General features: G+C 46.9%; 1 protein-coding gene across 1 annotated transcript in view; it reads left to right on the forward strand.

Annotated features, from left to right (window-relative positions):
• The window catches only part of LOC138452855 (uncharacterized), a 1,928,742-nt gene that overhangs the window by 1,617,311 nt on the left and 283,615 nt on the right, over positions 1-27,816 (forward strand). Inside the window, exon 87 of the mRNA XM_069605205.1 lies at positions 3,870-4,052. Within this exon, the coding sequence (XP_069461306.1) occupies positions 3,870-4,052 (183 nt within the window). The remainder of the gene's footprint in view (positions 1-3,869; positions 4,053-27,816) is intronic.

Below are 27,816 nucleotides of genomic sequence, written 5' to 3' on the forward strand. Positions count from 1 at the left end.
TGTTGACAGCCCCCAAAAGATGGATTCTTTTGCCTCAGTAAAAAGTAGCAAGTGTCCCTTTTATTGATCCTATCCGTGCTGCAGCACCCTGTGGGGTAGTTGACAATAGAAATGGCAAAAGATCTGACTATAATTTCTGTTCCATTCATGATGAGAGTATTCAGAAGATCCCAGGTTCCAATAAACGTAACGACACAGCTTATTTAGTACTCGGAATCATTGTCTACGAAGATCCAAATGATTTTCTAGTTCCTGGCCGAAGTCCTACATCCCCGCGCAGACTGTGTCCACCTGTTTGTTTGGTATCTGAACTTTGGAATTTGTGGATGACTACCTTTCCGGTTACTGCCTTCAAGTCACCAGAGAGCAGAGAATGCAAGAGGGTATACACTCAAAGAAACCCAGATTTTATTGAAGTTACTGCTAGACAAACAGTAAAGAAAAAAGAATAGGAAACCATTGGTGGGGAGGCTCGAGCCCAGCCCTTTGGTGGCTCCCTTCCCATGAATGCACTAAGCATGATGCACATCTAAGCTTTACTGAGCCGCGAACGGTGCACACGTGTGTTGTAAACAGTACGTGTAATGCACGTGCCACTTGAAGGACAACGAGACACCTAGTGGTATAACGATAGAAAGTGCCCTATCCGGGGTATCTGGTCATCCATCAAATGGCAAACCATCGAATTTTATCCATCGAAATACCAATCCATAGAATTGCCATTTCATTGCATAAAATTCGATGGATCCATCGAAATTAGTGGTGTTAGGGTTGGGGCTAGGGTTAGATTAGGGTTAGGGGTTAGGTTTGGGGCTAGGGTGGGTTAGATTAAGGGTCACATTAGGGTTAGGGCTAGGTTAAGATTAAGGGTTACATTAGAGTTAGGGTTGGGGCTAGGGTTAGATTATAGGTTACATTAGAGTTGGGGTTGGGGCTAGGGTTAGATTATGGGTTACATTAGAGTTAGGGTTGGGGCTAGGGTTAGATTATGGGTTACATTAGAGTTAGGGTTGGGGCTAGGGTTAGATTATGGGTTACATTAGAGTTGGGGTTGGGGCTAGGGTTAGATTATGGGTTACATTAGAGTTAGGGTTGGGGCTAGGGTTAGATTATGGGTTACATTAGAGTTGGGGTTGGGGCTAGGGTTAGATTATGGGTTACATTAGAGTTAGGGTTGGGGCTAGGGTTAGATTATAGGTTACATTAGGGTTAGGGTTGGGGCTAGGGTTAGATTATGGGTTACATTAGAGTTAGGGTTGGGGCTAGGGTTAGATTATAGGTTACATTAGAGTTGGGGTTGGGGCTAGGGTTAGATTATGGGTTACATTAGGGTTAGGGTTGGGGCTAGGGTTAGATTATGGGTTACATTAGGGTTGGGGCTAGAGTTAGGGTTGGGGCTAGGGTTAGATTAAGGGTCACATTAGGGTTAGGGTTGGGCCTAGGGTTAGATTAAGGGTTAGGTTAGGGATGGGTGATGGTCGTGGGGGGACCCCCCTCCCCCAATATACAAAAAAAATTAAAACGTTACAAGGAGCTGACAAGTGCCGAAATGTCAGCACTGGACAGCTCCATGTAACGTTTTAAAGTTACAAAAAAAGCAGTGAAATGCTATGTTTTACATGTAAAAGTGCATTTCGATTGAAACCAGTCCATTTATATTTTCGATGGACTGGTTTAGATGGAACGGCACTTTCCATGGTAAAGATAGACTGTCGATGCTTTGGCATACGATGCATTTTTTTAATGCTTTGGTATGTCGTTCCTTTTTTTCGACGGAATGACTATACACCCCAATATGGCTATTTGGGCCGCATCTCGGGGTTATTTTGCAGTGAAAAAGTGGCAATATATTTTGATAAAATGGGCATTTAGAGCGAATAAAATGAGCATTATGCTCAAATTTCTCTCTCAACTACAGTGTATTGCCAAGTCATGCATTCCCCTGCGGGGCCCATTTTTGTTTTTATTTACGAGGAAATGTAATGTCCCAAATACACTTAAATCAAATTGCAGGGTTTCCTTTTAAAAGGGAGTTAATCGATGTCCCGCCTCCCGTTTCCTCCACCCCCCACGCATGGCCCTGTCGGCTGTATTTTACTTGGTCACAGATGTCATAGCCCAGCGTTCGCACATGCACTTATCTACTTCCAAGCCTATCGAATACCAGGTGTGGTTAAAACCGCGGTTCCAGAACCTAGCTCAAGTTCATTTACTTCTGCACACTGTGGAGGCCATTTGAAATTAAATTCAAATTGCATGCAGGTGACCACCAGTGTTAGCACTTTCGTGCTTTTGGGTCCCATGACTTCAATTGTAAACATTTACAAAGCGTAGTGTAAACATGAAGAGTAAAACGAGGCGAAATCGCCTTTACTCTTTAATTTTACTCTCTACTTTGTGAAAGAAGTAAACACCACCTGCAAATTAAACTTTCAGGCAGTGTTTACTAATGGATTCCGATAGACTCAGCCTGCTCATAGCAGGTGCTAATGAAAAGCAGATTCCATAGGAATCCATTGGTTTGATGCCTGCATCAAAATCTCATGCGAACACAAAACCTGGTGCTATTCCAAGGCGGAGGAGGAAAGCAAAGCAGTGATTCAAGTTCTGCTTTGTGCCCCTCCTAAGCCTTGGAAGGGCACACAGTGAGCTGGGGCACAAAATGGATGCTGAAAACAACATACCTTGCTTTTGCACTTTCATTTTGCACTCCGCGTGGTGTCAAATGAGCCCTGGAACTTCATTATGACCAGCAGGACAGCAATCAGGCACTGCTGGGTTTGGTGCTAATTGGGTGTTGGGCCAAATCCCCCTTCTGGGTGGACATTTGCTTACAAGGATTCCTGGATCCTCCCAAAATGGCTGCTCGACATGAATGAAAGCCCAAAAGTCTTGCTCAGAGCAGCAGGGTGATTATATCCCAAAGGGCACATGAGAGGAGTCCAGCGGTATCACTGCTTTCTATCTCTCCGACAGGAAGCCGCTCTATTGCCCGCATCATAACAGGGCATAAAACACCTTTCACCTCTGACCCGCTGTACTGCTGCAAACAGGCACTGGGGCCCATGAATACAGTGCCAGCGGCCAATTACACCCCAGCAGTATGTCAACCCAATGCTATAAATGGCCTATTAAAGTGCTACCTCACTTGTCCAGGTACAGACACTTGACCATCTGTAGTCTGTGTTCCACAGACCACGCCTTCTCATCCAGAGCCTTCCTGTCACCCACCACCTGGGGTCCAGTGACCTGCATTGAGTGAAAGACCATGAGTACATCTGGCTCTCTGAATCCGCTGCCCTTGATGCACTCAGCACCCATAATTGTTTAATGGTTGGTGCCACGAGTGCAAAGAGAGTGTAGCCCCACTTCAGCTGCAGCAGCCACCAGACAGATCATTCTGTGGTCTGCTGTAATCGCATCCAGCTTTTTTCATTTTTGGGATGCAGGTGACAAACGTTTCATTGCATCAGAATGATAAATGTATGGACGTTCTGAGGGAATTTATCTTTGTAGAGGAAGTTTTGTGAAATTGGTTTGAATCAGCACCCACTTCTAGTGGGCACCAGTGCAGGTTGTCAGACTGCAAACTACATACTGGCATGGTAACTATATTATCCCAAGGGTTTGTTGCCTAAAATGTTGGAGCTCTTTAAGCTACCTGAAACCTTGATACACCCATTAGATAGGCCAACACACAGGCATCTTTGCCAGCCCTCCAGCCTCATTTGTCAAGCGTTCTTAAGTGAAGTCACAATAATGCCTGTGAAAGTAAAAGGGACGGTCCCAGGGACTTGTGTTGTCCCAGGGGCTTGTGTTATGCATTCTTGTTGTATGCTCGCATTATAACATGCATTTTCTTTTTTTAGATTGAGTTGAAGAAGCTGGAAATTAGGGGCCTCCCCAAGAACAGGTTGGCCCTGGATAACTCTTGCGTCCTGACCAATACAGAAGGGAGCAGCGCTTGGGTCCTGGTTTGTGATCCGACAGCTCAGGCCATTCAGTGGATCAAAGATCACCTTCCGCGTGCATGCACAGAGGTTCATTACCACGTAAGATGTTCCCATTTGCATTCATTGCTATTTTATGTATCCCCGAGACACACCCAGTCGTAAGACAAGTGGCTCAAAATGGAAAATATCACACAGGGGGGAGGAGGGAGGGCACAGAGACGCGTGACAAGTCACACTAGTGCTAGATAGCGGCTACTAACCAAAATCCAAGGTTGTTTAATATTAGGAAGGTGCAATTTTACCATTTTTTAAAACGAGATAGCAGCAGCAATTGAATAGCCAGAAGGAAGATACTGCAGATGTCTGGAGCAAGGGAAAAGGACAGCAGCTGAGAAGAGGCACATGGAAGAATGGAAGATCAACTAGGAATTGGTGGGGAACTGGGTTAGAGAAAAGTATTCTCTTGAATGTGGGTTATTGTTCCAAGCCGTGGTGACAATTTTGTAATGTCTATGGATGGAGAGGTCTTATCAATCTAATTCCATTAAATGATGTCCAGGGTGTCCACTCCACAGGCGTCTGAACGCCCAACGTCCTTGGTTAAAGCTTTGTGTGCTGCATAGGGGCTCAGGGAGATGCCCCCTAAAGATTCCAATCCCCCCATTCAACTGGCTGAAACGTCTTCAGGCACACAGAATGTTGGCAAGAGTAAGAAGAGACGGTTCCATCTGGACGATGTCTCCGGGAATGGTAGGTCTGCCTGTTACTGCTGGTCTGAGGTTCTTGGATGGGTTGGGGTTTTAAGGGCAAATACTGATAGGGCTATGGTGGTTTATGTGCCAGCCAGCAGAATGTCAGTGGGAGGAGGAAACAGAGGACAATCAATGTGGACATGGGTTTGGAAGATAAAGCTTTTCTGCAGTCGTTTACGGGAATATTGCCTCAACATGGAACAGAGAGAAGGGGCGTCTACCTGATCCATAGAGAGTGAATCTGGCCAAAGATATAGCAATGAAATTGAAACATTTGAGTTCCTCATAAAAAGAGACTCATATGTTCCTAACAGAGGTTGAGATGATGGTGTTGATGGATCTTAGTAAAGAGGAGAACATTTGATGAGGAGTAGAAAAGAGTGTCAGTTTTGACTCGATGTAGCATGATTTGGCAAGTGACCTTCCGTGGAGTTTTCTGTTGCCTGCAAAGAATGCCACATCCGGGAGGAACTTTATACTCCATTACACCTCATCCAGTTCCCAAAGTTGAGATTTAACTCAATAGGAAAAGGGATGTGTGTACACAACCCAACAACTCCTTTTCATTTGTTAACTGTGGATCGGAGGAAGGCTTCCCTTGGCAGTATTAAGAGGTTGGGCATGAACATAGAGCAATTCAACAAAGGTTGAAAAATACAAACATGGAAAATAGAACTTAAATTAAAAGAGAATGAAGTTCAATAAGAGAATAATTGAGCACCCACAATAAGCAATATTCCCAAAAATATATATTATTGTAAAATGATCCATAAAAATAACATTTTTAAAACAGGCCAGTTTTCTTCAGAAGATGTAATGAGTTTGATTTGGTGGCTCTTCTGGGTGCGGCTGGAACAAGAACTGTTGGGAAAGAAACAGTCAAATGTCCAGACTCCTTCAGAGCGAACAGCGCAAGCAGTAACATGCAGGTCCCGTTTTGAAATAGAGGATCTGTACGTTGGGTGCATCTCTTTGCAGCCGATTTGTTTCTGTAGCCAGATGGGATCACATGATTTGAGAAACACCCCAGAGAGTTTATCCAGGAGTGGATCATACAATGGCGGACCAGAAAAAGGACCTGAAGATCACAGAGAAAGATGTGGCACACAGAGCCAAAGAAAGACATAACCAAGCCAAGGGCAGAGGACTAGGGACCTGTAGCGTGATACTAAGCCAAAGCAAAGATAAAAGGGAACCACGGGAAGTGGGGGACTAACAAAAGAGTAAGAGGTCCAGCAAGAAGAGTAAATTCTCGAGTTGCCATGACAGCATAGCATTAAGATCACCATAATAAAGTACGGACGAGTGTGGGGAGGGCAATACCCAAGATACCTTCAAATAGAAATATTGTTTGGAATGATGTAAAAATAGGAAATAGCTGACAGAACTGACAATGCCTTTTCGTATAAAGCAGATGTTTTCAAATTGGTTGACTGGATAAGACCTGTTTCAGTTGAGTTGGAATGCAGACTATAAGTATGTGAGACAGACAGGTAGACGGGCCTTTTGCCTTCATATGCAGACTAAGCCATGGTGGTGACAGAAGAGCATGCCACCAATCCTCCAAGCATCCTCTAGCCCACAATTTGCAATATTTTCTGATTCCAATGACATCCCCTGCCTGGCTGCCCTTCATGTACTAGTTCCCTCCACGTGGCACTTGCTGAGGCACGAGAACACAGCTGCCTTTCTCTAGTTGTCAGTAATCCTTCCCAACTCTATCAAACAATTGACTGGGATTCTCTGTCCTACTATCACACTGGTTCTGCATAACACAACATGCTGCAGCACTTACAGCAGCCAGCTACGGCAGCGTGTGCCCATGCAGTTCTAAAGTGTCCTCCTTATGCACAGGTCTGTATGGGGACATTAGCATTTGCTGCATTTGTATCCACTTGTATTGCAAATTAACAAAAGAACAGTGTCACAGTCCCAGGCAAGTGTTTCGCAGGCATTGAAGCCCTTAGTTCTGCTGTCCAAGTCACAAGTTCTGGTAGGCATTCATCTTGTACCACTCTCTTATTCTCCGGAACACTGTCTCCCATGCAAAGTACCAAAACGTGTGTGTATTTTTTACCTTAAATTATGCAGCCAGTGATGAACCTGAAAAAATACTTAAGTTAACTCAAAGCCAAGACCTTAGCAGTGGCCACCAATCATCAACAGTGGACCGAACTATGTCAATGTCCCCTTCATTCATCTCCCCATAAACCCATTGATCTTCTACAAACATTGCATATCACTGCTACTACAAGAATAGTAACCAAAATAAACACATGGGTACACACCACTACAACTCACAAAGCTTCACACTGTCTTCTTGTGCAAGCCCTCGTCCAAATTAAGTTTCTGTGCATCATGCTTACGAGCCGATTAGTCCAAGCCCTGCTATGTATGAAAAATGCACACATTCTACAGACTACACTCGCAGTTGTACTTGCTAGCCCAAAACCTCACGTAGTTCTGCAAATGTACCCCTGATCTCTAAATGAAGTTGTAGATTCACCCTAGTAATTATAATTGTTTTTTTATAACGCGCTTAATACCAAAGTGGTTTCTAAGCCCAGATTCGGGATTCAAACCTTTGTTGCTCTGTGTCGTCTTGCTTCCAAGACAAGCACTTTACTATACTAGCAGTGCTTATAGGATCCATGTTTTTGTGCAGCCTACCCATTATAGATCAGCAGTAGCAGTCTGGGCAGAAGCCTGAAGGGGCCCGTCCTTGCGTGCACCTGCCGGCGGCATTGTGTGCATTAGGCTGGTGCAGCTTCCACATATTATTTGACTTGCTGCTCCCTTCTAGTTGGGCCAACTATGGAGAGGCAAAATCTAAAGCATAGGCATCATTTTCGACTCCAATCCATTGTAAAGGGGGTCGCCTTGGAACTCACCAGTGAAAAAGTAACACAGGCAAGAAGTAACACAGTTTTAATCAGGGCCCCAGATGCAGCTGGACAGCAGTATTCAAACAGAACACGGGACAGAACTGCATGAAAAGGTGCTGTCATAGAAATGCCCTTAATTCAAAAGCTTTAATAATCGTCTATTTTCTATGATTGGGTCCCACAGACCTTACCACACCACCCCTAGTTCCCCCTTGTGATGTCACAATCCAACCCCCAATTCCCACATCATAGCACCAATTCATTTAAACATTTGAGATTATCATCTGAACTTTATTCATTTGTCCAGGTCATCTCATCTTCGTTCTCAATAGAAAGACTTCTACCATGACACTGTCAGAGCCTTGAACCAAGATCAAGTTACCGTGTAAATGTAGCACAGTAAGAATTCTTCAAACTTCTTCCCGGGCAGAAATGTATTCAGGGGAAATTTGAAACTACCATGGGCTTTCTGAAACTGCTAGCAGATCAAGCTTCGTAAATAAAATATGCTGAATTATAAAATGGTCATGCATTCATTGTCTTTCGCCCAGACCCGTGATCTCTGCTTTATGACCTTGAAAGTAACAAACGTTGTTTGCTTCCTATCATGCGATCCTGGGATTTGCAATGTGCTACTATCCGCTGAGGATTCTAGGCATGTTAATGAAACAAGCACACGTTTCATAAAAAGCACGCTTTGAGGTCTGTTTACTGTGTCTCAGCTTAATACTAAACACTTTTATACTTACATCTTTACTATCTATGTTTCTTTAAATGTGAGACACAGTTTTTAGGGCATTCTCCAGCCTAGTTCAAATTACTGTGTGGCTATCAAGGAAGCCACCTACCCCTTCAGAGCGCTACTCGCGCAGCTGGTATGTTCACGCTTTTTTACCATGCTGGACTTGCATTTTTACCACATCATTCCTCCCTTTATTGATCGGTGAGTGCAATAACCAGGCTGTGGGTTTGATGAAGGAATCAAAACTCTGTTAAATGACTCCTTTCTGCTAGCCTAAACTAGATCTATACGTTTGTGGAGGGTGGAATGTGCATGTATTTGTGATGTACCCTTTTAAGCTTGTGTTTCACTCATGCTGGACCTCCCCAGGACCCTGCACTCAGGGTGGCTCTGAATCACGCTGTGCCCTTCTTGATTCCTTGCCTACATTCTCTGTTCCCTGTAACATTATGTGTTTACTGACCTCTGCAACTGTATTCTCTCTCCCCTCTGCTTCTCTGCTCTTTTTCACTGTTTATACTCTGTTCTCTCCTCCTCTCCCTTCTCCGTCCCTCCTCCCACCCTCCCTTTCTTTTCTATGCACTTATTCTATCAGAATTGTCCCTTGACCTAGTATGATAGCAACAACGTTTGTCTCCTCTCCCCTCCCATACTTGTTCCCCCCTTTCCAGCACTATCTGAAATGTCATCAGGCCTAGTCTGATAGTTGCTTGTTTTGTTCCTCTCGCTCCTTCTCATCCCTTCCCCCTCTCCTCTTGTAAAATTCCAGCTCTACCAGAAATGTCATCAGGCCTAGTAGGGTAATCACCTTTCCCATTCCTTCTTGTCTGTGTCTTTGCACTTGCTCTATCTGAAATGTTGCCAGGCCGAGTACAATAGTTAATTTCACATTCGTGTTGTTCATGGCCTGTAAGAATGTCATTGTATTTTTCCCTTGTTCCCTCCCTTGCCACAAAGCACTTTGAAACACATTGTGTATGGGCGCTAGATAAATAATAACAACAAACTCCTTTTCCCACTCCCGTTCCTTTTATGCTACTTTATTTCTGTCAATCCATATCTTTTCTAATCTTGTCATTTTCACCCCCAGCTTCTTACCAAACATCCAATGAGTCCCCCACCCATATACACCCCTGTCCATCCTTAAGACATGAGATCCCAAATTGTTCGTAGCTTTCTAAATCCTCTGGCTGTCTTCTGACCCACCCATCAATATCGTCCTATGCGTTTTCCTCATTAGTACCCTTCTTTTAAAATTATCTTTATCAATTTCCTGTTTGTTTGTTAGTATAAACTCTCAAAAGATGTTTGCCAATGCAAAAGGTGATGAGAATGAGGACCAATGCTGGGACAGTCACTCAAAATACTCCAAAAAGCCTGGTGGGCACCCAGGCACCCATGTGAAAATGCTGTCCAGCCAATTACTTGACTGCACTCCATTAGCTTCATTTTCTCAATTTTTACTGGAGTGTCTGTATTTCCCTCAGAGCTGCTTTCAATGTTCTATTTGAAGCCTCTCCATCGGGTATTATTGTGCAACAGCTGCTCTCGAATTTCATACAAACTCCATCTTCAATAGCAGTTAGAAGGTCAGGGACGTAATGATACTGGAGGGCCACCAAATGTAGTGCCCTTGTCGCTCCCTTTATTGCATTTAGGACTTTTGCTGTTGATTTCGCCAGCTGCAGCAGCTCATAGCACTTGAGTTGAAGCCATTTTGCGTTGGCTACAGCCTGCACACCTGGAAGCAACAGGGACGTGAAGAAAGTTGCAGCTTTGGAAAATAACCAGAATTCGTTAGGGATTGCGGGCACATTTTTAGAACTCTTTTCTGACCAATAATGATTCTCTATCTTCTTTCTGCTCAATGATTTTGGCTTCTCACTTTGCTGCACCACTTTTTTCCTGCAGCGCAAGTTACACAGCAATGCTGTTTCGAGAGGGCAGGGCTGTGCAAAGTGACTATTGCACAGAGTCCAGTTCAATCAGGCGTAAGCTGGACATAGGCCTTCGATCCACAGGCCCACCACACGTTCATTATAGCTGCAGTCCCCTATGTCAGCGCTGCACTCCTCATCACCTTGGCACAGGCTGTGTTCATCCCCAGATTAATAGACCCACTCGACCTGAAACATAGAGGAAATCAGGGACGTCATTTAGGGGTCACCAGGGGTCTCCCTTACTACCCCTGTGTTCTCCATTGCTACCCCTAAAAAAAGGAAAATATTAACCTTTTTTTAAAAATTCAATCGGGGCTCTTGGACTGTGGCCAGCAGCATGTGGCTCTTTGTTTCTGGAGTGGCTGGTTTTCTGATATCTATAGCCTTTAAGATAGCTCCTTGCGTTGAGTGCTAGCTGCTGCAATGTGTGTGTGATCTGCATGTTGCAGGTTCGTCTCCCGGCAAGGTCAACTCAGCCTTTTATCCTGCTGAGGTTGATAAATGAGTACAAACACAGGTTGTGTAATATTCTACGTATATTTGTTCTATTGGAAGCGCTTAAGCGTAAGTGCTATATAATAACACATTATCGTTTGGCCTTGGACGTCTGCTTGCATTCACAGTAATTTGGTAATATGGACCTATACGCACTGATATTAATGGTACATATGGAGAACCTTTGTTGTCTAAAGATATATCATTTCACAGTGATATCGTAACCATGTTTTGTAGCGTACTTAGAAACAATGCTATGTGATGCCACATCCTGTTTTGTCAAAGGGTGAAAGGTCGTGTTCCATCGATTTCCGTGATGTCACGTTGGGGTGGGGTGAAATGCCATCACTTCTTGTGATGTCATCAGAGGTCAAGGGCCATGTGATGTCACGTTCGCTGCCCCTGGAATATTGGTGAAATGATGTCCCTGGAGGAAATCGTGTAAAGCTCTTAATGTGAACTGGTTGATTTCTTTCATGTAACTAAGTCAATACATGAACATGTTTTCCCCAAATGACCTTACAACTGTCATTCACTCTGTCTGCCATGCTTTGTTCATATCCCACCAGCCCTTCAGCACGACATTGCATTCCCTCCTCCCATTTGCCATCATACCACACTTCCCCTTTTATTCTCATTAATGGTCTTGTGTGACAAGAGGGAATGCTGTGCCCCTCATTATTTATGCACTGCAACTTTTTGTGTTCACTTATTTTTAGCTCCCCCCTATTAGAGCCTTCCGTAATCTATTCCACCACCATATTTTGTGTCTCCCTATTTTCATCCATTTTGTTTAGTTTTACGTAATTATCGGCATGAACCTTTTTCCCTTCATCCACCCACTGTACTGTGACATTTGCTCCTTGGAATAATCCTGTAGTATTTCAGAGGGATAGGTGCCTTAGGCATCCTGCTTCATCATAACACATACCTTGAGCCGGGAAAAGCTTGGGCGCCCCTATTACGTGTGCGATGGGTGAAAAGACGTAGAAAGTTCTGTTCGACCTACCTCTTCCCACCCGCAACATTTTGTCGTACAAAATATTTCCAGGTGATAAACTTTGCCCTTTTTCAGTGTCATGATGAAAACCCTCTTCATCCATTAAACTCCTCTTTCCTCTTTTCACACTGTCATTTAACTGTGTACCACTTTTTTCTTTTAAAACCAAATAAAGAAAAATAATAATCCTACACTAAGGCATGTTAATATTATCACACTCCAAAAGACAGAAAATCTTTGCTTTCTCCTCATAACGAAATTGTCTTTAGAAACACTCTCTCCTTCCTCCTTTGCTGGCAGATGTGGAAAGCGTGATTACAGCAAGATGAGGCACGTCCCTTGCAGAGGTGGGGAGGCAGCCGCAGACTAGCTGCCTTCCGAACGCAGCAAACTGCAGCACCCCACCCCCCGCTCCCGAAGAAACGAAAAGAGCCAGAAGTGTGTGGGGGCCGGGAGAGGTGGGAAGCACACCAGGAGAATAGTACCCCTCCCACCGCATCAGGCAATAAAGGGCAGGCGAGAGGCACCAGCACTGTTAGCCTGCAAATAAAGTATGTGACAGGAGCGAGGCCCAGTGGGGAACGACGTTCCTCCCTCCTCCGCCCCGCCCGCCCGCTCCAGCGAAGTGCATCGGATCATGCCAGGAAGGTATGCGACCAGGAGGTGAGCCGCCCCACCAGCGAAGAAGCTCTGGAAGGAGGGGGCGCAAAGTGGGATGGTTTGTGCTCCGGGCTGCAAGGCTGAGACGGCCCAAGCCAGCCATCAGAAGCAGGCCCACTCCACCTCCCTGATACAGAGAGGAAGGCGCAGGGCCGGCGAGGCGCCCTCTGCCCCCAGGTCAAGGTGAAGGGGGTTGGGAGCACTGGCACGTTACACAGCAAATTGGAACCTGAGTGTGTGAGAGTCCCCTCCCACCCTCGCAAAATGCAGCAGAGACCAGAGGAGGCCTGAGACGGGCCCAGCAGGAGATAGGAGAGGCGTAGAGCCCCAGCTCTGGACAGACAGCAAGTAGGATGCAGCATATCAAACTTGGGCTTCTGATTGGTTCGGTGGAGGGGGGCCCCAAAGAGGTCTGTGCCCCAGGCCCCAAAAGTGCTTAAGATGGGCCTGAGCGGAGGTCCTGGAAAAAGGGAGCCCGAGAAGGTAGATAACCCACGATAATTGCAGGAGAAGACCCGGATAGAGGCACAGGCCTATCCGGGACTCGGGATGTAAGAAACAGCCCCCAAGAGGAGCACCCAGGTAGCAAACCCTCAGCCTGGGGGAGAGAAGGGACTCCTGAGTTTACCAGGTTAATAGCAGAAGAAAGATGAGCCACACAGGGGTCCCACCACAGAATCCAAGATGGTGGGAGAGGCGGAGGCCGCACTAGAATTAGGGACTCTGGGAGGCCTACGCCAAGACATCCATGCAGTACTCACAGAGCTGCGTGCCTTCAGTGCAGAGGTCCAGGGCTCAATGGGGCCCATCACAGAACGAGTCACAAAGGTGGAGGACAAGGTTGAAGCACTAGAGCACACGCAAAGGGCGGCAGGTATACTGGACATGGAGGTGGACATGAGATTTAAGGAACTGGAGTGCAGGGACAGGGAGACCAGACACAAGGTGGATGATATGGAAAACAGGAAACGGAGGAATAACCTGCGTATCTGGGGATTCCCAGGCAAGTACACAGAATCACTGCAAGACCTTGAAAAGTCCCTGTATCGAATGCAGCGCAAGCTAGTAGAGGTCACAGAGGAGAAAGAATTCAAATTTGACAGGGTCCACAGAGGTGGGGGGTATGGAGTGGGACCGCACTCAGTAGTGGCAAAATGCCAATATTCTCGGGACAAAGAAGAAATCCTCCAAAAGGCAAGGCAGAAGGGCACGATAGACTGGGAAGGAGCCCAAGTGACAATCTATCAAGACTTATCAATGTACACATTAGACCGATGCAGGAGGTGCAGGCCCCTAACAAAATGGCTCCAAAACCGGGGTGGGATATCGTTGGTGCTTTCCCTTTGCCATGGCGTTGGAGCCCAAGGGTGAAGACTATGTTTTACACAGGGGAGAGGAGGCAGATAACCTCCTCAAGGAACTACAAAACAAAGAAACACTGCCGGAAAGGAAGGAATTAAGGGAATGTTTCAAGAGTGCATTGCCCAACCAAAAGAATGCAGGAGAGAAGGGAGCTTGAGGCGGACCAGAAAGCCGAGCACTCACCGCCTCCAAAATGAACAGAAAAAAGGACAAGAAAATGCTGTGGGAAAAATGGACATTGTACAAGGACAAGTTCCCCTACATGTTTTATTACCCGTCGGGGTAGAGGTGGCTTAGCCTGTCGCTAGCCTTCAACATAGCAATGCTGATGGGATGTTCAGAATGTTTAACCGACCTGAACATGAGGCCTATCCAACGGTGGATAAGTTCCGCCTGTCCTTAGTCTGGGAGAGGCGAGTGTTAGGAAAGATTTCATTTATGTGCAATATTCCCTTCATATATTGACCCCCCCAAACATTTTGCTTTTGTTTAGCTATCCTAACCTGACTTTTTCTAGTTGAGCCAAGTCTTCAGCTGAACTCCACTGGGCTGTTGCTCACTTGTTATGGGGAAACTGACACATCCTTCAAACTGTCAGTACTGGGAAACTATGTTTCCCTTAATCTTTGACTATTTTGCCATTTCTTGATAACATTTTAACAGTACACAATGTACCTTCCAGTGCTGTGCGCTGGGGTCCCTTTTTGTTAAATGGCCCTAGACACCCTCAAAGGATTTTTTGATGATTGTACGAGTGGGCCTGGGACGAACTGGTGGCAGCAGTTACTTTTCATAATGTAATGTTTTACTTCTTTTTAGTGAGTTAAACCGTGTTTACGGCATTTGGCTTAAGACTGTGGCCAGGTCTGAAAATGGCCCAGCCACAAAGTCTTTTGTTCTGTCCCATGGCCATTTTGTCCCTTGCCTTCACCCAGGTCAAGTAACCCGAGTTTTCCTTATTTGGGCAAGCAGCCTCCTGTGAAAACTGATCTGTTTCGCGGGCTTATGCCTGTCAGGCATGTGTACCCAGGAAGTGGGCTGAGACTATCTCCTCCCAATCCACACCACTGGTGCCAGGATGTTTGGAGTGCCTGAAGGACTGAGACCACCGTGGACCGTGATTGGTCCACGTCTGGGATGCCTAATAGAGAGCAGATTTTTTATTGGAAGTCCTCGATTTTGGCACAAAGCTAATCCTGGATAAGAGAAGGGGCTCTGCAGCCATTCCAGGTCAATCACCTCTGTTTTCACCGAACTACAGAAGGTCCCAAGTCTCCTAAACAAAGAAACAGACTTGTGAAACCGCCGGGGATGCTTTGGAAGGTTTTGGCACCCTTTCCTCTGATGCCCTGTCAGACCTTTGCTTTCTTCTTCGATCAAAAAGGCCTGCCATTGACCATTTGGAGTAGTGGCAACAACTACCCTCGTCGCCCCCTGCTTGCCCACCGAACAACCCTCTTTGTAAGTGTTCCTGGGCCATCCAGCGAACTCACCAGCTCTACATCAGGGTAACCCGCAGCACCGCCGCCCTCTCGAGTTCAGAACCAAGACCTGGGATATCACTTGCTTGTGGTCCTGTGCATTCTCCTGCCAAATTTCGCAGGCCTAGCTCCTCTGGGTCCCGAATTAGAAGAGTACATAATGCTGCCTGCATCCACGATTCCTGCTTCCCTACCTCGTGATGACGGTTGGTATAGATCCCCTGCTGTTCTGCTCTCCAGTGCCCTGAAGCCAGCTGCACCAGAATTTTCTTCATACCTCCTTCGGAAGCTGAGAAACGCAACTGTCCCATCACAGAGGATCGTTCTACACAATAGCCGCTGAGAGCCGGAGCGCAGCGAAACTGCAGAACTCAAACCAACTAGCGACCTCGAGTAAACTGGAAAAGTTTTGTCCGGACTGTGCTGGTGGTCGGTGAGTACTTGCATCACTTACCAGTGGCCCCCTGGCACAACCAATCACTTTTACGCATGAGAATCCCTTAAAGGAATTCAAACCTGGTTGGGTTAGCCTGCACTCCCCAGCTGTTCTCGCCATCTGAACACTGTTGTGCCGCCAAGAGCATGGCCTACTAAAATAGTGGGAATCAATTCTTAATCGCCTCAAGCCCCTTCATGACTTACTTCAGCCCTTCCAAGAAGACCCGCTTTTTTTGTCTCACCTGTGCGATCATGTGTTTTTACGCACAACTGTACTGTTGAGCACAAGGCTCCACTCTTCTTAGAGTTGAACGCGAAAGTTAGGGAACAAACTCTGTAGGATTGCCTAATGCCATCTGTGTGTTAACTTACCCCTCTCTTCACAGGTTGTGGTTGTATCCTATCCCTGAATTGCATTAAGAAATGTAATGTATACATATTGTATAGTTTAAAGGATTTGTGTGATAACTGTTTCTCATTACTAAGGTCACTAGTGTCTATTTGGTCCAGCCGACAATAAATGTATAGATATTTTTCATATACACTTGTCTAAGAGTAATTTGTGGTTCGTTGCTGTGTGTGCTTATTGTGGGCTTCCAATCACTCTCACCCCTCCTGAGACTTAGGGGGTCATTGCGAGTTGGGCGGTAAGGGTTTAACGGTACCGTAAAGGATGCCGGGGCCGGTAAACCCTTACCGCCCTATTCCGAGGTCCCTTTGCAGGTCCCAGCAGGAACGGCTGATCTGACCAGCCGTTCTCTAAGGGGCCCGTTAAAAGACCTTAGAGCTAATAACTGGCCCGCAATTTGCGGGCCCGTTATTAGCACCTTCCCCATTCCAATTGAGCCCTATAAGGGCTCAATTGGAATGGGGAATGGTTTACTGAATGGGGATTTACCGGGTCCGCATAGGTCGGAATGTCCTGGTAAATCCCCATTCAGTCAGACCGGACCCGGACCCGGGTTTGGAGGCAGCCAAAGTATGCCTGTACAGGCTTGGTACATCCAAGGTGTGGTGCACACCATCCCCTTCTCTGAAAATGAAATTGTGGCATTTAGCTTCCTGAGCAAGTCTCTTCCTAGAATGTTGACAGGTGTGTCTTTTGAATACATAAATGGTGCTACAATATGCTGTGTCCCTATTGTTAAGGGTATAAATCTTTAGTGAGAGGAACCTTCAAAATCATCCCCGAAAAGCCTTGTGTGTCCAAATGTTTGTTGAATAATGGGAATCCCTCTTCTTTTATACATGATCTGGTTGCCCCAGTAACTATGAGAAATGTAAAATCACCTCTGTCCTATTTCAACTGCTACCTCAGCCTCCTCCTCATGGTCTTCAGTTACCGCTAGATGTGAGAAACCTCTCTAACCCGAGAAGGTGTCTAACCCGCTAGTCCCCGGGGAGCTGTCATGCAGGTGGCCAGGACACGGCCATCACTATTGGATCCAGTTCTTGGGGTTGGACTAGTGCGGGAGGATCACCTGGATTGTGGGTCCTCGGGGAGTGGAAGTGGGACACCGACGGGTGAGATGCGGTACCCCCTTCTCTATAAAAACCTTTTCCTCATCCTACCCTGTAGGATATTCAAAAGTTCTGCCCCTCCCCTTTCCAACACAAACACTTTCTTACACTGTGAAAGACAATGGACTAATACCAGAGCTGTTTACCTGACATGTCCCAACACAACGGTCAGGCAGAGTCAGGCAATTGACTATTACTATGCATACCTGGCAGCCTGTTCCCTTCCCCACAGGGATAAAAGGCAGAGCACGAGAGCGCACATTGAGCAAGGCCGAAGGCACGAAGAAGCAGCTATTCCTAGACTGGCAGTTCAAACGGAGGAGAAAGGCAGAGAGACCTGGACGGAAGACGAGGATGGAATTGCCTTGCCCTTCTCAATTCAGAATCATAAGACCGGGAAGACCAGCTGGCGTGTGTTGTGACATGTGTCAACGGCACACAGGGCCTTCCCGCGCTGATAGCCGAAGCAGGGAGACGTGCTTGCCGCTATGGTGCCATCCTTGCCTCCTAAAACAAGAAAATCCAACAGTTCAGCACAGCCGGTGAGTCAGAGAAGACAGATAGTAAAACCGAACTGTGCTGGGCCCAAGGTTGCAGGTGGCAACCTTGTTGAACAAAGAACTTATGTAATGGAACTTTAAAGAAACCCTAGTAAAAGGTTCAGAAGCAGAGGGGTCAGGCATCGCGGGGCGCTCATTCGAAGGACTCTGACTGAAGCCTTTTTGGGTTGTGATGTTTTGTTGAAACTACTAGAACCAAGAGGCCTCGGGAGAGACCAGTGTGAAGTGTCAAAGTGGTGCTACGAGGGTCGAGCAAAACCCCTTGTACACTCGAAAGTCTTTGACACATTGGAGAAAACTGATAGAACTATGAAACTGGCCAATGTGAACCCCGACAGAGGGATGCCTGCGAATTGACGGTAAACAGTGATATACTCGTGAACATTGTGGTGACAAGTTTGAACCCGGCTGAGGGAGGTCCACAATGGATAATTGTTTAAAAAGACATTGAGACTGTTGAATCATACATTTTTAATGAAAGGCCGTAGTGAACACGATTGAGGGAGACTAACGTTGCAAACAGGATCAGAGCCCGGCTGAGGGGGATCCAAGGGGCGAAGAGCAATCACCCAACATGAAAGATTACCAAAGGAACTTTAGTTTGTTTATTGTTTATGGTACAGCAGGCCTTCTAAGGCAAGAGACTTTTGCAGGAAAGAGACTTGGCCCCAGAAGGTCCTGGCATCATTGAAAGGAACTGTAACATCGTGCTGGCGAGGCCCAGGAGTGTGCTGTGCTGAAAGGTCCTGCCTTGTCCTGTGCTAAAAACATGGGGAAGGGAGAGCCCAACCATACCATCCTGATTTATCATTTGGTGAACACTTCTTTCTTTTCTTGAGAACATTATCCCTGTCATGATGCCCGCTCCCGGGGAGCCGGTTCAAGCCCTGCGTCGCCGAAAGCGGACATCCAGTCCCCAAGGAAGGACCCAGCAACCCCATATAGGGGCCCTTTGGACAGTGTCCTGGCGCCTATGGCGCCAGGCTCATAAAAGACATCAGTCCTGGCGCCATAGGCGCCAGGCTCATTATGGGAGTGCTTGGGTGCACTTACCTGATGCAGACCATGCTGCAGGATCCCGGCCTCCTTGAGGCCTGAAAGGAACTACTTTACCTGTGGGACTAATTTACCATCCGGGCGTGGTCGGAGAAGGATACATACCTAATTGGAGGAAGGATACATACCTGGAACTTCTTCCAAGGCTATTTAAACCCCACCCGAACAGCCACACGTGCTTCGCGTTGTTCTGCATCTAGCAGCTGGACGCTCACCGTGTCTGCTCCTGCATCCTGACTTCTGCCACGCCTGCCAGCATCCTGGATCACCTGCAAAGGAAGAGAAGAAGAGAACAGAAGAAGGAAAAGTCCTTACCTGCTAAATACGCATCCAGGAGACATCTCGCCGACAATTCTGAAAAGGAAAACTTTAATTTAAAAGCTCATCGCGTCGATCGCTGCAGCGCCGCATTCCACTCACCTTTACAGGGCGCCTCCATGTTCAGCAGCGATCATCCGGATTCGCAGTCACGCCCCAGCGCCTAGGGAGAAAAAGACCAGAACAAAAGGTGAGAGAGAGAAGGGAATAAGGAAAGCTAAATCTCCATGTTAAGACTTACCTGTTGATTCATTCCCTCTTCATTTCGGGTCCGCGCCGCACCCTGGCATTTCCAGACCCCGGCCCCTAAGGGGAAAAAAAGACATCAGCGTTAATGAGCGAATGAAAAGACATTACCAAAAGACGCTCATTAAAGACTTACCTGATTTCTACAAGGATTTCACCTCTCATCTCGGGTCGGTGCCTGTTCCCCGGCATTCCGTACCCCGGCCCCTATGGGGAAAAAGACACTAGCATTAGTACATTAATGCATGGACACAAGGGGAACCTCTTATCAAAAAACTTACCTAGAAGCCAAGCAAGTTTGGTTCTCACCAATCCGAAAATCCAGGGAAGTAACTGGATACCAACGCGCCCCTGCATCAGAAGCAGGATGGAGAGCTCGTCCTTCCAGACCCTGAGGTGAGACGCTACGAGGAATCACAGAAGGGTTTCGAGGAGGGTGAGAGGGGAAAGTGGGAGGCCGATTGCATTACCCCGCAGACAGTTAATCCCCTATTTTGGCCTACAGAAGGATTCTTCTGCGAGCCAGACAAGCCAGATTTGGGGGCCCGGTCCAGTCCGTCTTCCGAATCCTGCGCATCACCTTAGAAGAGGTCACAGCAGCGCGAACCAGGCCAGCGCCTCCGTGGGAGTCAGGTGAGCGTAACAGAACGCGAAGCCTTCCTACAAATTCCCACCCAGGCGCTATGGAAAGTTCTGAGACTGATCAGTTGGCCCAATTACTGAGGGAATTACGGGCCGAAGTACATGCCGCTCGTCAAGAGACTAATGCCCTCAGGAGGGAATTAATAATATCAAAGGAAAGAACTGATGACCTGGCCAGACAGCTTTTGCAAGGTCAAGCTGGGCAAACTCCTCTACCCGGTTCCGGAGGGAACCCCGCTCCTGTGGTTTCCAGTAACCCTGTGCAGATTAATCTACCTGGAAACATGCCGCAGGCCCCACCCGAACGCTTTGCTGGGGACCCCAAACGATTCGCCGTATTCATGAATCAGTGTCGTTTGCACTTCCTATGCAGACCTGGGGCCTTCCCTAATGATCAGACCAAGGTAGCCTTTGTATTGTCATATCTCAGCGGCTGCGCTGCCGATTGGTCAGTTCCACTGGTTACTCAAGATGACCCGATTCTCCGTGATTTTCAAAGGTTTCAAGCAAGCATGGAAAGGTTATTTGCTCGACACTCTCAGGGGCAGGCTCTGGATGACGAACTTCTATCCCTGCGACAGGGCAATCAGGACCTCCTATCCTATATTGCAACCTTTAATAGACTAATTGTGGAAACGGGGTGGCCAGAGGATAAAAGAGTCACGTTGTTTTATCGAGGCCTATGCGGAGAACTTAAAGATGTCTTGGCCCAAGTTGTAAATCGGCCCCAAGAATGCACAGAGTATATAGACTTAGTGGTCCAATTGGATCACAGACTTCAAAACAGAAAAGCAGATCGGTCCAGGTTTGAGACCCGGGTGTTGGTCAAGACCCGTGCTAATCCCAAGGGAGTTGATGTCTCTGAGCCTATGCAAATTGGAGGGGTTAAAGGACCCTTAACTCAAAAGGAACGTGAAAGGAGGCGGCAGTTAAAATTATGTCTTTATTGTGGGAATTCTGGACACTTTCTACGAGATTGCCCGGCAAAACCGCCCCGAAAGGCAGTAGGAGCCACTGATAAAAACCATGAAGACTCTGTTTCGGGAAACGACTCCGCCCGACAAGTGTAGGGGTCCGCTTGCCGAGCTTGAAAACTAACTCTCAGACCTCGTATTTCATTGTGCCAATGGTTCTCGTAGATCCAGAACAGCCTAAGCGGTTGCATGCAATAAAGGCATACATCGATAGTGGGGCTATTGGAAACTATGTGGATCGTGAATTGGTCTCTAGGATTAACCTCCATCTCCGTCCTAAAACCAGCAAAGATGTCATCACCACAGTCGATGGAACTGAAATTGCCTCTGGACCGGTAACACATTCCACTACTGAGGTGACTCTTATTGGTCCCGACGGCCATCAGGAGGGTGTTGTGTTTGATGTAATCAAGGCTCCACAGTTTCAGGTTATTCTTGGAATCCCTTGGTTAGAGACACATGATCCTCGAATTGATTGGCGAGCTAAGAGAATAACCTTCCCGGATTGTACACAAACCTGCTACCCAGAAAACCTGAAGATTAATCTAGCATCTGTAACCTCTGCCTCCATGCAACTACCTCCAGACTTTCAGGACGTCTTCCAAAAAGAACAGGCCAACACGTTACCTCCTCACAGATCGTACGATTGCCAAATCGATCTGGTGCCCGGTGCACAACCCCCTTGTAGCAGGATTTATGCCCTTACCGAACCTGAGAATCTGCATTTGAGACAATATTTGGATCAATAGCTAGCTAATGGTTTTATTCGCCCGTCAAAGTCCCCGGCATCCTCGGCTTTGTTCTTCGTGCCCAAAAAAGAAGGCGACCTTAGAACTTGTATTGATTACCGCGCATTGAACCAGATAACGGTTTAAAACCGTTATCCTCTGCCTCTGATCCCTGAACTCCTTGACCAGGTGAAGGACGCTTGCATATACACCAAGTTAGATCTCCGGGGGGCTTATCATCTGGTACGAATTAAAGAAGGCGACGAATGGAAAACTGCCTTGCGTACTAAATACGGATTATTCGAGTACCAGGTGATGCCTTTCGGATTGTGTAACGCGCCGGCTGCCTTCCAATACTTCATGAATGATGTCCTTCGGGAACTCATCGATGTTTGTGTTGTCGTATATATCGATGACATTCTGGTGTACTCCTCTTCGGAATCTGATCACAGAAAACACGTCAGGGCAGTACTTGAAAAACTGCGCCAACACAAACTATTTGCTAAATTGGAGAAATGTGTTTTCCATACCACAGAAGTCGAGTTTCTAGGTTTCATCCTGACACCCAAAGGAGTCCGAATGGACTCAAGAAAAGTGGATGCCATCCTCAAATGGCCATCACCTAGCTCTGTAAAAGGGGTTCAAAGCATGCTCGGCTTTGCCAATTTCTATCGCAGGTTTATCCCGGAATTTTCACCCGTGGTACAACCCATTACTGCACTCTTGAGGAAAAATAAACGTTTTGAATGGTCTGAAGAAGCCGAGCAGGCCTTTCAGGATTTAAAAGCTAAGTTTACCTCTGCACCTATATTGAAACACCCGCGTCCAGATCTCCCTTATGTCGTCGAGACTGACGCATCCAGCCTAGCCATGGGAGCTGTCCTGTCCCAAAGAGATCCCGAAACCAACCAACTGCATCCCGTAGCATTTTGGTCCAGAAAATTCTCGGCACACGAGGTTAATTGTGCAATCATGGACAAAGAACTCTTAGCCATTAAGTCCTCTTTTAAAGCCTGGCGGCATTATCTGCTTGGCGCTCGACATACCATCACAGTGATCACTGATCACCGGAATTTACAGTATTGAAAACCGCCAAGGCTCAGTCATCACGGCAGCTCCGATGGGCTTTGTTTTTCACTGAATTTGATTTCGTGATTACCTATCGACCTGGCTGCAAGAATGGCAAAGCAGACGCCTTATCCCGAATTGGAATGGGAGAATCTGATACAAACTCAGAACCAGTACCAATAATTCCAGAACAGATGATTCTAGGCATGACTTTGTTACAGACGCTTGAAGACATTCAAGCCAGAGTGAAACAACTCCTGGACCCTACAACCTTACAGGAATGGATACAAAAGGGATCAGACTTTACCATAGATAATGGTTTACCTTATTTCCAAGGACGCTTATTCCTGCCACATAAGGAATTACACGAACTAGTTATTTCCGGTTATCATGATACATTAATAGAGGGACACCCCGGTATTGCAAAGACAGAGGAAAAGGTGAAACGACAACGTTGGTGGCCCTCTTGGCGAAAAGATGTTAAATCTTTTGTGATGTCCTGTGGTGTTTGCGTCCAAAATAAAAGTCAAAAGAAAAGACCAGCCGGTCTCCTTCAACCTCTAGACATACCGCCAGCACCCTGGCACACCCTATCAATGGATTTTATTACGGACCTGCCTCCTTGTTCGGGGTACAATACTATTCTGGTAATTGTGGATTTGTTTTCCAAAATGGCCCACTTCATTCCTTTGAAAGGTTTACCTTCAGCTTCTGTCCTAGCCAAAGAATTCCTCGAAAATATTGTTCGGCTACATGGATTCCCATCTATACTAATCTCTGACCGGGGAAGCCAATTCATTTCCCACTTCTGGCGCAAATGTTGTCAAATGGCGCAGATCGACGTAAGATTATCGACCAGTCACCACCCTCAGACCGATGGTCAGACCGAGAGGACAAATCAGACCCTTGAGCAGTACTTACGGTCTATGTTACAGCAATCTGAAAGCAACTGGAAAGACATTCTTTGGATAGCCGAATACGCATATAATAATTCGGTACACTCTGGAACTGGCCATAGTCCTTTTTATACTTTGTTTGGGCATCACCCTCGAACCTCAAACCTTGACTCACCTCAGAACCTCGGAATGCCTGCAGTAGAACATCTGCATTCTACAATTACCCAAGCCTTCAAAGAGGCAACTACGCATTTACAACAAGCCAAGAGAAAATACCAGGAGAATGCTGATCTACATCGGAGTGAAGCACCTCCGTATCAGATTGGGGATCAAGTGTGGTTAGCTACCATGCATTTACCACTCAAAGGGCCTCGAACTTTTAACCCAAAATATCTGGGACCTTATTCTATTACGGCAATAATTAACCCAGTGGCTGTTAAACTTGATTTACCAGCTAGTATGCGAATTCACCCTGTTTTTCATGTGTCACTTCTGAAACCAGTGGTACCCGGAACCCGACTACTCAAACCTCCAGAACCTATTCTAATAGATGGGGAGCCCGAATTCGAAGTGAAGAACATTTTAGACTCAAAAATGTTTAGGTCAAAACTGTTCTGCCTAATTGATTGGAAGGGGTACGGACCTCAGGAGAGGTCGTGGGAACCCAGCGACCATGTGCATGCACCTTGATTAGTCAGGAAATTCCACAGACTCTTCCCAGACAAACCAAAACCCCCAGAGGGAACAACCTTGGGAGGGGCCTTGGGGGGGGAGTGCTGTCAAGATGCCCGCTCCCGGGGAGCCGGTTCAAGCCCTGCGTCCCCGAAAGCGGACATCCAGTCCCCAAAGAAGGACCCAGCAACCCCATATAGGGGCCCTTTGGACAGTGTCCTGGCGCCTATGGCGCCAGGCTCATAAAAGACATCAGTCCTGGCGCCATAGGCGCCAGGCTCATTATGGGAGTGCTTGGGTGCACTTACCTGATGCAGACCATGCTGCAGGATCCCGGCCTCCTTGAGGCCTGAAAGGAACTACTTTAGCTGTGGGACTAATTTACCATCCGGGCGTGGTCGGGGAAGGATACATACCTAATTGGAGGAAGGATACATACCTGGAACTTCTTCCAATGCTATTTAAACCCCACCCGAACAGCCACACGTGCTTCGCGTTGTTCTGCATCTAGCAGCTGGACGCTCACCGTGTCTGCTCCTGCATCCTGACTTCTGCCACGCCTGCCAGCATCCTGGATCACCTGCAAAGGAAGAGAAGAAGAGAACAGAAGAAGGAAAAGTCCTTACCTGCTAAATCCGCATCCCGGAGACATCTCGCCGACAATTCTGAAAAGGAAAACTTTTATTTAAAAGCTCATCGCGTCGATCGCTGCAGCGCCGCATTCCACTCACCTTTACAGGGCGCCTCCATGTTCAGCAGCGATCATCCGGATTCGTAGTCACGCCCCAGCGCCTAGGGAGAAAAAGACCAGAACAAAAGGTGAGAGAGAGAAGGGAATAAGGAAAGCTAAATCTCCATGTTAAGACTTACCTGTTGATTCATTCCCTCTTCATTTCGGGCCACGCCGCATCCTGGCATTTCCGGACCCCGGCCCGTAAGGGGAAAAAAAGACATCAGCGTTAATGAGCGAATGAAAAGACATTACCAAAAGACGCTCATTAAAGATTTACCTGATTTCTACAAGGATTTCACCTCTCATCTCGGGTCGGTGCCTGTTCCCTGGCATTCCGTACCCCGGCCCCTATGGGGAAAAAGACACTAGCATTAGTACATTAATGCATGGACACAAGGGGAACCTCTTATCAAAAGACTTACCTGGAAGCCAACCAAGTTTGGTTCTCACCAATCCGAAAATCCAGTGAAGTAACTGGATACCAACGTGCCCCTGCATCAGAAGCAGGATGGAGAGCTCGTCCTTCCAGACCCTAAGGTGAGACGCTACGAGGAATCACAGAAGGGTTTTGAGGAGGGTGAGAGGGGAAAGTGGGAGGCCGATTGCATTACCCTGCAGACAGTTAATCCCCTATTTTGGCCTACAGAAGGATTCTTCTGCGAGCCAGACAAGCCAGATTTGGGGGCCCGGTCCAGTCCGTCTTCCGAACCCTGCGCATCACCTTAGAAGAGGTCACAGCAGCGCGAACCAGGCCAGCGCCTCCGTGGGAGTCAGGTGAGCGTAACAATCCCACACTATTTTGTAACTTAGTTGTACAGATTGGCAATAGGTTTTTTAGTATAGGCCCTTTATATTTGACAAGACGCCACTGGGACTGCCTTAATATTATTTGATGGTCGTAGCTTGCTCCCATCTTAGATTTAGGTTTAGATTAGCCGTTTTTCTCACCCATTATCCAGTTTAATAAACACCCTTGACCTGTGATCACTTGTGTCTGTCTTTACTGTGGCCACCATGAGTTCCTTACACATGACAGGACACAATAGCACTTTCCGTGGTTCACGGACGACGTTATTTGATTTTAGCCCACCACTGCCACTCCTGTGTATTGGGGCACAGTATTCTGTCCTAGTATTGTTACTTTTTCTTGTACTTGTGTCTGTGCTGGTGCCTGACGTATGCTCACTGTACGTTGTGTTGTTAGATGCTGTGTCTGCGTGGGCAATAATTGCAGTTGCTGCTGTGATATCACTTGCATCTGTTGAGGTGTCTGTGTCTGTATATATGCCTGCTGTTGCTGCACTCCCTGCTGCCCTGTTTGTGCTAATAGTGGGCATGTTCGGGCAAAGTGACCAAAGTTGCTGCACGCAAAACACTGTCGGCCAAACCGTGGCCCCATGCCCCTGCAGCCTACTCACCTTCCTCCTGTATAATACCCTTTCCCTGTCTGATACTCTCTTGTGTAATAGTTTACTGTGCCCGCATATGAAAACCCTGGCTGTTGTTGTGTGTTTGTAAATGCTGGTTGTTGTTACATCTGCACTGTCCCTCACTGTTGATTGTATGGTGCTTGCATGCATCCTCCTTGCTATGTTATCACTGCCACTGGCAGCCCATCTTGTTGTTTAGTTGGCACGACAACCCGTTCCGTGAGTACTGCTCCTTCCAGGCTGATTTTAGCCAGTTTTCTCTGCACTCATTTATTTTGTGCTCTTACCGCTTTGTCTACTATCTCTTTATCCTTCTTTTGCTTCCTCTTACAATATTGCACAATAGTTGCCTGTATTTCAGGCCACCCGTTTGCTTCTATCCCAACTTTTTTTTCTAGGGAAACTTGCACATCCGCTGGGAGCCCCACTCACTAAGATGTGATAAAACAGGGGTATTTTGTTGTCCCAGGACTGTTTATTTTCCTGTGTCAACATCTCTTGTATGGACCATATATTTTCTGCGAGGGTCCTCATCTGGCTTCATTTTATGTGCTAATATTAATCCCATATCTGATGTATCTGGATTCAGTGCTCTCAGAGCTTTCCACACATGTGCTCGATAATTGTTAAAAGGTGCTCTGTCATCCATGTTAGAACTTAATTTTACCCCTGCATATCCCGCTTGTTGCCAAATTTTGTCACTTTGTTCCCACACCGATACCGTCGATAAACTCTTAATGTCTCCTATGGCCAGCGGAATCCCTGCTGTCTCCTTCTCAAAAACATTAATCTACTTACTCGCTCCCCCCATTAGTGAAGGTAGACTATAGACCAAATGATCCCTTTCCATTGTCTGCCAAGGTACGTAATGCACCTCACCTTTTGCTTTCTGCAAAATGGGCATCTGTGTTTGTGCTCTGGGTTTATTCCCTTGCTGTGGTCTTGCTGTGGTCTTTTAACTACTGCTATTCTAGTCTTCCTACTCCGAAGCCTATTTCCCCAGTCCCCCAATGATTTCTCTCTTTCCTCTTCTTCCCTTTCGTTTCTTCTCCTTCCCCAGCTCATATTTGTTAGATCGCATGTGTCAAATTCGTTACCCCCAGGGTCGCTGTCGCTACTGTCCTCCCAATATGATACAGTGTGATCACCCTCTGTTGTATCTAGTTCGCCATCGTCCAAGTCCTGTCCCCAGTTGTCAATTTTAAATTGTTTGCACCCTGCTGTCCACCCCTGCTCGTCAGCTGTCTTTCCTTGCTCCTTTCCT

This window comes from Ambystoma mexicanum, chromosome 4p, assembly GCF_040938575.1.
Source record: "Ambystoma mexicanum isolate Mex_15411 chromosome 4p, UKY_AmexF1_1, whole genome shotgun sequence".
NCBI lineage: Eukaryota > Metazoa > Chordata > Amphibia > Caudata > Ambystomatidae > Ambystoma > Ambystoma mexicanum.